The sequence below is a fragment of the Athene noctua genome, chromosome 3 (genome assembly GCF_965140245.1).
Source record: "Athene noctua chromosome 3, bAthNoc1.hap1.1, whole genome shotgun sequence".
NCBI lineage: Eukaryota > Metazoa > Chordata > Aves > Strigiformes > Strigidae > Athene > Athene noctua.
Window position 1 is genome coordinate 81,163,043 of NC_134039.1, and position 12,310 is coordinate 81,175,352.

Here is a 12,310-nt window from a genome sequence, read left to right on the forward strand (position 1 = left end):
TAGCCTGAAGAAAGGCTGATGTATGGCATAAGCCAGACCCTGAGTGCATACCAACACTCAGACAGCCTTCAAAGTAAGGACGGTCTGCTTCCCTCCAGTCCAAGCATGGCTGTGGATCTTGGCAAGGTTGCAAGCATAATATTTTCTATGGCCCCATCTCAGTCCTGTCCCTTTGGCTTCTCTGTACTGACATTTTATCTCACTTGTTTCAAACAGCAAGAATTTGTTGCTGAGCCCATAACAGTGAAGAAAACGCACAAAGATCAAGTAAATGCTGACATGACATCAAGAGCCTATCTTGTAGCATCAGGATTTCAGTGGTCCTGTGGTGATCTGTCCTGTTTCACTGGGAGCTAGGAAAAGCTTAGCACACACTGGGTAACCACTGACCCTCTGGAATAACCTGCAATTTGAAACCAAGACATGAAAAGAAGGTGTTCCTGGCCAAGATTTTAATTTCATTGTGAAATGTGGGATAGTCCTTCAACTACCTTAAGCCTGCAGAATTTGAGACAAGCCAGGAGAGCTAACTTACACAGGTGGGATTGTGGTCTGAATAGGAAGGGATGGTCAGAGTTCAGGCTTGTCTCATATGGGAAGACTGTGGAGTCTTTCTACAGGATCTGTTGCTCTTCCTGACACTGCAAATCATGTGTCTGTGTCACACTCCAACTTCAACCCGCTCCCTGCCAATATCTTTGTACCTGGATTTACTTTTCCAAAGAGGTATCTTCCCATGGATGTGCTTTTCCAGAGCACAAATGGGAGATCATCTCAACTGTCCCGGTGCAATCCAGCATCTAATCCTAGTTCTGTTGTCACAGTTGCATACCACATCTCTGAAATAGTAATCAGATTGGTTATGGTGGTCGTTTCTTCATTCACAATATAAAAGGTAATTTGCCTTTCTCTTTATATTGCTGTGAGTTGGCCATTATCACTACTGTTCATTTCAACTCTGTTACTGAACCATATGACTAAAACCACCTGGTGATGACCTCAAACACGGGCCCACCACTATGTTGCGTGCCCAAAAATGCTTGTCTGTGGACTCTGGGCATAGTAATTTTTCCAGCTATTTTTAAAGGAGAAGGAATTCTTGTGTGCCAGTGAGTGAAAGCCAGAAAATCAGAAATAAAAATGGGGAAAATTTAGAATGAGAGGGGAAATAAAAAAGCAAGACAGAACACACACTGGGACCATGGTCTGGAGGAAAAAGAAACCAATGATGGAGTGCACACAACAGCCTTTGGAGCCCACTGCTGACTGCAAAGGGATTTGGAAACGCTGGTTAAGATCCCATCTCCTTTCACGATTCCCACCACAGGCTGTGTAAGTCACCAGGACCAGCTCAGAAGTGCAGCACTCTCCAACAACTGCATCTCCTTTACCAATATTCTCCACTCCTAGGAGACAGCCATGTCTCTATATGTTGACATTCAACATCACTTCCAGCAGCAGCTTTAGGAAACACCTGAAGGACAAATCATTCTTTTTATCCATTTCTCTATGGAGTAAATTGGGCAGGAAAAAAAAAATCTCACTGTCCTTGGGGACATAAAGGGACACTGTTGCACAAAATACAATGGAGCAGCGGAGCAGCCATAGAAACGATTCATTCCCTTTCTTGCACATGGGTGGAGGCTTATGCACTCAGAAACATCAGACTTCACATTGGGGTGATTTAATTGGATTTATTGGAGGAAAACAATTAGTCATCCCTTTAAATTGTCATTATGATAGAAATCTTGATATGTATACATGATTGTCAAGGCAGAGAACCACTTGCGATGTAGCCCCATTAACAATTTGCAGTATTGCAAACTTATGCAGATAAAACTTTTGCAATGCCTTAATACATGCATGAAGTAAATACACATTCTCTCTTCTGTTTGGACATGGATGCTGTTATGAACTTGTATCAATCACAAGACCTGCAATATTAGGCACACTGACATTCCTTGATTAAGATTTAAGCCTTTGTAGAAAACATGCTTGCATTTTCATTAAAAGTCAACTGAGAGATGTTTTACAGTTGGGGATATTTGGGGAGTCACTAGTCTGGACAAACTTGGCTTTTTTTCATTGTTTGCTGACCCAAATCAAATATCTATCTAGAAAAAGGCCCAAACTGACCAAAATGCTGTTTCTCAACTAGAGGCCGATGTACAACAGGATGCTGACATTGTGCTGACCAGAAACATGAGCCACACCATATCTCCTGATATACTGAGCTACAACTTTCCATACTCTTCTGTTTGGGAGACAGGCTACAGCTTGATCTAGTAAGACATAGTATGTGTGATACCATGCTGGCCTCAGGGGATGCAGATGAGAGATGGAAAAGCTCGGAGCCACCCTGAGCACTCCACTAGGACCTCTCACCCGCCAGAAATCACAGCACACATCCACCGCCTTATGGAGCCCTGCACCACATGCTGCCTCAGCAATCTGAACTCAGGCTGATTTACAACCATTATTAATGATGAATTTTTATGGGCTTTGGCAATGGCACAGCATCCTGGCTGAGCACCAGCCTTGAAGGTGGGCCGAAGACTTCTTGGTGCTTTCAGCCACCACAGCAGTCCCTTGCATAATTTCCAAGGACTGATACTTGCTCCCTATGCCACTGGCATGGTGCTTTCTCTCCAGCCCCACTGCTTGGCATGCCCTTGCCAGGAAACCAGAGCAATTTCCCAGCCCTTTCAGATGGCTTTACTTTGAGTATCTTCCACACTAACACAGCAACCACTCAGGAGCTGGGACCAATACCCTGCTGATGCCCGCAAGAGGAGTGGGCCAGAGGTACTACAAGTACTGTACGGCCATCCTGTACCCTGCCTTAGAAAGACCAGCACAAATGAAAATTGGTCAATGATTAAGGGAGGAGAAGGCCAGGGCTTGATTTCCATGTGGAAGAAGGAAAACTAGAACACCAAGCTCTTCCACGGATAAACGGTGGTACTACGTGGAGGTTCATGGATTAAATGCTATGCTAAAAGGTAGTGATGCTTTAGAAATGATGGGATAATTAGCTTAGCTCTCTGCCCTATTCTGCACAGGCAAATAATCACAGCATCTTGGTCCCCAAAATGCGGTTCGTTCTGCAACAGGTGAGAAAAAAATATCTTGCAGGAAGAGAAAAATAATGAGTTAACCAGTCTAAGTTTTGACTAAGAAAAATGAACCAAATGAAAAAAAGAAAAAAAAAAAAGAGACACACCAACATGGTTCTTGGTAATCCTGAGCATTAGCAACTCAGGGAAGGAATTTCTGACGTGGATCAATTTTTTAAGCATTGTATTAAAAAAGGGACCCTCCCCTCCCCGACTCCCTGTTTCTAGACGTGTGTACATGACTGCTGCATAGTTTTAAGCTGCTCTGGATGGTGACTCTTCCTGTACATGCTGCAGAGCATTCAACAGAAAGACAAAATACATTACCAGGCTTTGCAGTATCTTGTTTACAAAACATCAGCTTTTGCATTTACTCAAACTTAACGATGGATTTTGAGTTACAGATACACTGAGTCATTTAAAAGCAAAACGTAGAAGTAAATCCCTTGAAGAAAAGGTTGGGTTGAATGTGCATAAAGAAAAGGCTTGGGAAATACAGAAACAGTGAACAGCAGTTTAATACATGCAGTGCAGTATCATGCATTTATTTGACATTTGATGTCATCATTAGTTCAGCAGTGTTTTTTCACAATGCTTGCGAGCGTACATGCCCTGATTCCACTCTGGAGTATGGAAAAAACGTAAGACCTGCTCTTCTGACCTTATCATTTATGAAGAGGAGGAAAAAAATAGCTACCCGGACAGATCAGTGGCACGGTTCATGGTGGGGAAGGGGTCTTGAAAACCAGAGTCTGGGTTAAACAGCCTTTATCCTCCGTTACAAACATTACACAGCTTTGATCCAACCATGAAAAGTCAGACCAAAGAACCAGAACCAACTGCTGATCTCCCACCAGTGGGATCTGTGATCCCTGGGGCCACAACACACACACACACACCACACACGCACACACGCACGCACATGTGTGTCATGGAGACCAGACCACCCTGGCAGACAGGATGGGAAGGCAGGACCCTGCTGCAGGGATGCGGGAAAAATTGAAGGGGATTGTGTAAAACTTGCTGCTGGGCAAGAAATCTGGAATGACTATTTACCAGGGGAAACTCTATTTGTGCAACGTTTGTGAGCAGGTTGCCATTGCCTCACTCAGCCATTGCTCACAGTGATTTGCCAACTAGTGCTCCATGTTTGGTTTTGATGCTGTTTTCCTTGGATGCTGCAGTTCGTGTGTGTTTCCGCTCTTTGCCTGAATGATTGTAATTCTCAGCATCAATTTTCTGGTGCAAATAAGCGTGATAATGATGGCAAGACTCCCTTCCCATGAATAATTTCTGGGTTGCGTTCAGGCCCCAATTCAGATGGATAAATACGCATGGGAGTGAGAATGCCAGTAATCCCATTAAATGAGAATTTCCATACACTGAAAGGAAGATACTTCTGTACCTCAGGCTCAGTCTAGAAACTGTTATTTTGCCAGTAGATGTATCCCCTGACTCTTTGGAAAGAGCAAAAGCAACAGGCTACAGTCTGGACGAACTTGTTGGCAAAGTCAATCTGGTGTTTCTATGCGGTGCTCACCCAACACTGCTCAGGGCTGGAGTCATTACGACAGGGGGAAATAACAGCACAGGTTTCCCTATATCTGATCTAATTAATGCCAAGTTCACTTAAAAGCACAATATTCTGCCCACTCACCAATGGCTGAGAGTTATCTGGCTTTCCCTGGGGGCTTGTTTGACTAAAAATAGGGTCACACTTAAGGAAGGGGCAGCCTCAGGGCTAGCTGCCACTACATTTCTTGGGTCACCCTGAAGGTTCGTGTTTTGGCTTGCAGAGGGTTTGGAGAGAAAAGCCAGAGATTAGGGGATGTGTTGTCTTCTGGGGCTGGGCAAAGCTCAGGACAAGCCTTTAAGTCCCTCAGGACCAGGCAGGAGTCCAGAAGGAGAACTGGGTATAGTAAAAATACTGTCAATAGGCATGGAGGTATGCAGGACACATGCACAGTGGAAACCCCTATCTAACGTCTACTGCAGAACTACACGGAGATGTCTACCAGTGGGCTGACATCCCTTTTTGTGGTTTGATTCATGTCAGGAACGGACCTCTATCATTGCTTGGTTTTATTTCAGCACCACAACCATAACAGACACACAAGGCATAGGTAAAATCCTACTTTTTTTTTTTTTTTTTTTTCTGCACCCACTACTCTAATGGCACCTGTACAATAGCAACCAGGATAGACAAGACATCACCAGCAGAGTAACACAGTCTCAGGAAAGCATTACTGCCAGGTTTTCCCCACAATCCTACTTCCCCACTAGCCGTGCCGCGGGGCCAATATCCGTTTCGTGCTGTAGAAGGGGTGATCCAGCAGAAAGTTAGGATGCACTGGGAATGAAGTCACATGCAAAATCAGCAGCGGAAGCCCCTGCCACTGCAATACTGACTTTCAGCTCGCAGAGTTCACGGGCAGCCTGTCCTCACAACTTCTTCTGCAGGCTAAGGGGCCAGCTGGAGGTTTTCTGGATTTTGTTTTCCCAGTAAGAGCACTGCTGTTGGCATCAGAGATGGCCTCTGTGACTCTGGAGGTAAAAATCAACAATCAAAGCTGCAAGCAAAGAAAAAGAAGGGGAAGGAGCTGAGGAAAACAAGTTACAAAGGAAAAACACATCGGTACCAGTAAAGTAAAGCAGAAAAGGGTAACAGACAGGTGAGTCCAGGCTGAAGTCCTCATGTGAGAAGCAAATCACACATTGTTTAGTAGGACAGTCAATTGGGAAAGTGCCCAGAGGGATTTTTCTATCTGCTCGTTCATGGCAAGGCCAATTAGGAATTTTTTTAAATTTTCTACCTTGGGGCTACTAGCTCTTTCCCCACATGCACACATTATTTACTCCTGGCTTTGCATTCACCTGTGAGAGTGGCTGAGCAGAGGTGGATTGGGGCAGGGGAAAGACACGCAACAGCACTGAAGCATCCCTGGCAAGTGATGCTGGAGTATTTGCCATACCAGGCTGTGCTGCCAAGGGGCAAACAGCTCCAGCCTCCTCCTTAAATCTGTCCTGGGTGCTGCTAAGTCAACCCAGTTAACAGATTTACCCAGATTTAGACTGCGAAATTTTAACCAAGAGATACTTCAGGACTCAATGACAGGAGAGATCTCTAAGCGTGTGGTAAACCCCAGCCAAGTGTCCAGCTGTGTTTCACTCATACAAAAGAAGAACTTCCCACTACCCAGATCTGTAGCAGAAAGAAACAATTTTGCTTTTAAGTGCTTCTGTTTCTTGTCTTAAGATCTCAGCAGTTGATAACAAGCCAAAGAGAATGACAATAAATTACAAACTATGGCAGGAAAGAAACCAAATCACCCTAATTCCAAGTGTGGAAGGAGAGAATACCCCTCCCAACAAAAACCACAGAAAGCATCCAGCAAGGAGGGACAGCCAGTGTATGGGAACCTCCCCAACTGCAGGTGGCATGTCTGCCTTTGCTCCTGTCACTGCTCTTTGTTTTGCAGATAGAAATCCATTTGCTTTTTTTTTTTCTGCAAAATACACTTAGATGCTGTATTTTGATTACTGGCCTCAGCAACTACATCAAGTTCAAACCAGACCTCAGATTTCAGAAGAAGGCAAGGAGAGAATGCTTGAGCCCTAATCTTTGAAAAAACTGCACAAAGACAGAAATATTCTCTAACCGAATCCTGCTTTTTGTTGCATGCATGCGAACATGGGTAACTCCCCTGACTTCAAACTGGAGGACTGCCTATTCACATCCATGCAGATGGAGCAGAATAGGACAGCTGAGCTTATGTGGGTTCAAAATAACTTGAATTTTTTAGGATAGGACTCTCTCCTAAACTAAAGCTTCCTTAGGCTGGTAAAAGAAAGTGGTCTTAGAATGAGTTTAAATTATATTATACTCATTTTCAGACACCTCTGCAGCAAAACATAAAGAGCCCTGAGGGTAAATGATAATAAAGCTCTTCCTAGTCTTTATCAATGGAGCAGGAGTATATGGTGGCGGCAGTCTGGGGATGGGGACCTGAGCGTGACTGGCAGTGAGGACATCCCCTGCCCTTTGGTCCACCCAAATCTTGTCCAGAAGTCCTCCTCAGGGAAATTATATAGAGTTTTGCTACCCATCCCCAAAATATCAATATCTGCCATCTTTCCTAAAACGAGAAGTTGAAATTGAAGCCTTTCTGTGAGGGCACCCATGCCAGCTGCAACTCGGTGAGGAGCACCGGGGGCTCCCAGGGGCTCACTCAGATGTCCCACAACCCTCCAAAAATGGGGAGCAGCTTAATACTGAGGAAACTAGAGATCTATCAGGTGCAAGAGCTTTAAGTGCCACCAAAGGAGAGGCTATTTCAGTCGGTGCTCACTGCCACCTGCCTTTCCAGCTTTTAGTGCTCAATACCATGGATGAAATCCTGGCTCTGCTGGTCAAAGCCAACTGACTGAAGCTGAAGCAAGATTTTGAAGTCTCAATGAAAAATAAATTATCTTATGGATTTTCCCAGCATGGTCACTGTTGCCTGATACATTCAGCTGTGCCTGTGACCGGCTTTCACAATTTCTTGTGCAGGATAAATGAGGCAAATGTGGTAATAGAGCACACTGTGGGGAATGGCTTGGGCCTCTGGTGGGGGTGGACCTGTCTGGGGTGCAAGAGGCTCGCAGCGGCCAGGGAAGGGTGTCTGCCTTTGCCGCCTGCCTCCCTTCTCTTGTCCTCAACGGAAAATCACAGCTGGGAATGGCGTATAAGTAACCTAAAAAGATCTGACAAATCCAGGAAGATTTGCTCTCTTCTCGGTTTCGAGCTGCTTCAATGCATGGCTGCACAACGGTCATGGTGGATGTTCCTAAACGATGCACAGCACACAGAGCCTGGGAAGTACATGTGTTTAGTAACTAAAAAAATGGGGAAATGAAGCTTGCTTTTGTATACGGGCTTCTAGGGAGGAGGGGAAGGCAGTGCCACCACTGCCCCTGCTTGTTCCCATGCCTTCTGGCAAGTTCCTGCTTTTCCGGCTCAGTGCTCCTCACCAGCCCTCGGCCAGAGCCAAGTGTGATGGAGCAACACTACGCCAGAGCCTGCACTTTGCTCCCAAGAACCTGCCAGTGCTTCACAGAGGGGTGCAAGCATCACCCCCTCCCTGGGATTGAAACCCAGGCCCATGGAGATTAAGGTTCAAATTTTTCTATCTGGTTTTCAATACTCAGTTTTGGCCGCTCTGGGAGGTGCTGAGCATCAGCAACACCAGGCAGAGCCCAGGGAGCTGCAGGTGCTGAGCACCTCTGGCACGGAGCCCTCAAGCTGGATGTGCCCTGTACCAGAGGCCAGGCTGGGAGGCGGCTGGTGAATTAAATGTTTTGCTTGAGGGCAGCAGAGCGAGTCAGTGGCAGAGGATGACTATGACTCCTAGGCCCCGTATTTTCCTTTTCGTTCACTCTGCTTGTAACACACAGCGACTTGAAGGAGAGAGGAGCTGCAGGATGAGACTGTGCTCTGTCATTTTGTTTGCTCAGTTCTGGCCGGCTCCTAACCGACACCGTGCATCTGCCTCTCCTCTGAAACAAGGGTGCTGCAGATCCCCAGCACTACAGGAATGAGGCCAAGGATGAGCTGACTCCCAGCTGGTGGCAATTTAACTCTCGCCATGGCTTTCAAGGAGGAGGAGGGTAGGAAAAGCAGCAGTTACTTAATCTGAGCAGTAACAGCTCTGCTAAAGCCAGACAGACTTGCAGTCCAATTTGAGGAGCGAGAAATGGCATGCCATTGAAATCCTCCCGTGCTGCAAAGTTAACAGCAATTCCTACCTACGGAAATAGCCTATCCCCCAGCAGACTGGAAGGAGGGACATTACTGGAAGTACTTTTTAAAAGAAAAAAAAATATGCTCAGAAAAGTATCTCTATTTAAATAATCCAGTTGAGATGTTTGTAGTTAATGGAAAAAAATACAACATATACTGTTACCTACACTGAGAAAAGAGTAAATCACTGGGGAAAAGAATGAGTGTTCATTAGTTAGAACATTGCTAGACTCACATATATATATATATATATTTATATATATGTATATATATGTACAGCACCAGAGACTGTTAGATTCGTTCCCCCTGGAGTCATTGCAGTTTGTGATAAATGAAACATTTCAGAATTGCAGTAAAAAATATGGCCATAAAAAATCTTCTTTCTTCTAGTCCTTCGCTGAGCGTGCACCGCAGGGTGGGATCGCGCAGAGGCAACCTGCCAGCCCAGCCGCCTGCCCGCTCCTCGCCGCCCCGGCTCTCACTTGCTCCCTGTGTGCACTGTGGTCACTGTGGTGGGTCTGGGTCTCCGGTCCCCTCCTACTGCAGAAACGCCTGAAGAAGCAGATGAAACAAAACTACAGAGAGTGGATGGAGACATACCTAAAAGGAAAGCCAGAAACAGAGTTAGAAATGTTATTTTTGGAGGTGGGAATGTGGGCAAAGCTGAGTTTCTTTTGTAGCACGCTACAGAGCGGAGGGGACTGCAGCTGGAGACGGTGCCCCTGCTCTTCCCGCAGTGGTGGGTTGGCTGGGTACCTCCACAGGGCATCTTCTGCCCTCCTGGACCATGGCTGTTCGCCTACTGCCACCAACAGCAGTTGCATATGCATGTTGCAATGAATAAATGTCCAGCTTTGGTATGTGTTCAACAAGACCAATTCCACATTTCTGGGGCTGAAGACAAAGAGTTGTGGGATTAAAAATCCCTCCAGCATTGTACTGGCTCAGAATAATTTTCCTCACGGGCTTGTTAAAGATGACTAAACTTCTCATCATGGTCATCTAGCTAAATGAACAGACTGTACACCTGGACTGAAAAAAATTCCCCAGGCATCCTGCAAAGCTGCTGATAAAAAAAGTACAGCGGGTCAAATTCGTTGCTGAGTTCCAGTAAACCTAGAGGGAATGTAAATTTCTGTGACTTGGACATCACTCTAGCAACAGCTTATGTCGCTCCAGGTTTTGCTGATATGTCTCCAGGACTTCCAGCTAAGAGGTGTAGGTTGACATAGGTTGAGTATCTAGACTCAGAAACCAGTTCCTTTTGAACTAATCAAAGTCTTCTGACATATTTTTGATGAAAAAAAAAAGGGGGGTTAGCTAAATTAAAATGTTTATAGAAAGTGTCTCCTTCCAGTGAACCCTCCACCACAACTTTAAAAACCGAAACCCTCCAAAGCATAATCCCTGAAAAGCCAAAGTAGACTGGGTTTTCAATGACAGATTGAAGGTTTTGCTATTCCAGCACAATGTCAACAGTTTCTATAGAAAGCACTGATGAAGAGAAATAAAAGATATCCTTGCTCGAGCTTTCCACAGGTGAACTACCCCTCTCCTGGTAGCTGTCGAGACCCCACAGGGGGGATCCTTAGACTCTGCTGGCATATGCAGCTCTCCCAGGCAGTTTGGCAGCCTTGTAGGCACTGATGTGCAAAGGTAGCTCCTGTGAGAAAAAACCTGCTGAATGGGGACCCAGCATGGTCACCTTGCTCTGACAAGATGGAGGCTCAGTGTGATTAGAAATACAGTTTATTTTCCCAGCCTAAAAAAGGAATAAAGGATGGATGAAACCTAAATTAGTAGATTGTTGGACTGGAGTTTGATATGGCCCCTTGACTACTCCGGATCTTTTTGATGCTTTTTAAGACTTTTAACTACTTTTTCATTCTTCAAGGTGGCATTTCAACCTCAGGGATGACTATGCTGTACCTACACTTGGCCACATCCCATTTCCTAGCAGTATCAACATTTGATACCTTGGCTTCATGCTGCCATTTATCAATTACCTTAAAAATAGAGACATCTAGGTCCTGTAATTAAGCTAGGCAGTCCAATCATGTCTAAACCAAATAAACCAGGAATGGCCTGAGAATCAGGCTAATACACTTGAGAAATCCCAAATGATTCATTCAGATTTTCCTGACAGGTAGCATAATAGAGCCTAATGCATCGTCTCTTCTCTGCCCTAATAAAGAGAACAGAATTAGGATGCAGCCTGACATAACCTACTCTCAGGCGAAGGCTGTACTTAATTGTCTTCAATGATGTGAAATTGCTTTATTTGAAACTATTTGGAGAGCTCATTAAATGTCTATTAATAACATTAGGCAGCATTATATTTTGTAATCGTGGCACAGCTGTTTCATGTAACTTGCTGCACGGGATCTTTCTCCTGCAAGAAATCTGTCCCCAGAGGAAATCGCTGAGAAAGAAAGAGGCAGGACAGAGACCTCAGAGGTTTCCTTTTTCCCAACAGAAGGTGTTTGGTGGAATGCGTTTGATGTCAGCTCCCTTTTAATGTCACTCCTTATATTTGCTGCTGGCTCTCCTCACTGGATCTCTGGGGCTCCAGCATCTCCTAACTCTTTAATTTTTTTGAGGAAGGAAAGTTCTGTATTGTCTGACAAGCTGGACTTAACCTGGGATGCTTGGAAATCTTCCAATACTTTTTTTGTCTCATATTTTTGACACGAAAAAGCTTAACCTATTTTAATGCATCTGGTTTTATCCTTCATATCCTGGCTGACTTCTCCAACGGTGCAAAATATTGTTGGATTCTGTGCAGGGATCTGCTGGGTTCTGTAGTGGTTAAAAAGACTTTGTTCTCTTCCCACCCTTCTTGTTCACAGATGTTTTTCCATTATTATTCAGACTACTCAATGCTATTAATCAACACCATTTGAGATTGATCAAATGGATGGATGGAAATTAATTACCCCTCAGTTTAAAAGCAAAGCATGCCATCAGATGCTCTAGACCTAACTGGGGTCCAGCTTAGCCATACTGCAGCAGGAACCAAAATGAAGGGTATTTCTCCCCTGTATGGGGTTTTCTACATCGCTGTATTACCACTGCATGGTTGGAGGTGCTTTGCGGCTGGTCAGGACTGCATCACTCCTTTGCAGGTGTCAGAAGTGTGCCAGGAGCACTGTGATGCTTTTTCGGCAGCAGCTGTAGGATTTGGCACTGGGCATTGCAAACTGGGCACTGGGCATGAATCCCCACCAGGCCCGGGATGCAAAGGGAAGGGGATTTCCCCTGGCTCAGCCACAGCACAGGCTGGGAAAAACATCTCACGCAGCGCCCAGCAGGCAAATCCCACCCCACCTGTGGGGGAAACAGTGCCCATGAAGCAAGAGAAAGCACAGCTTCCACACAGAGCCACGGGGACCACAGCTGGTGGCAAGTCCTC

At 45.3% G+C, this 12,310-nt stretch overlaps 1 protein-coding gene across 3 annotated transcripts in view; it reads right to left on the minus strand.

The window, feature by feature from the left end:
* Positions 1-1,683: 1,683 nt before the first annotated feature.
* The window catches only part of CAMK1D (calcium/calmodulin dependent protein kinase ID), a 227,004-nt gene continuing 216,377 nt past the window's right edge, over positions 1,684-12,310 (minus strand). Inside the window, exon 11 of one of the 3 annotated variants that reach the window (XM_074903490.1) lies at positions 1,684-5,660. In XM_074903490.1, coding sequence (XP_074759591.1) covers positions 5,659-5,660 — 2 coding nt within the window. In that variant the 3' untranslated portion in view covers positions 1,684-5,658. Of the gene's footprint in view, positions 5,687-9,185; positions 9,499-12,310 lie in introns of those variants that run through there. The other 2 variants (XM_074903489.1, XM_074903488.1) reach the window with 2 other exon arrangements.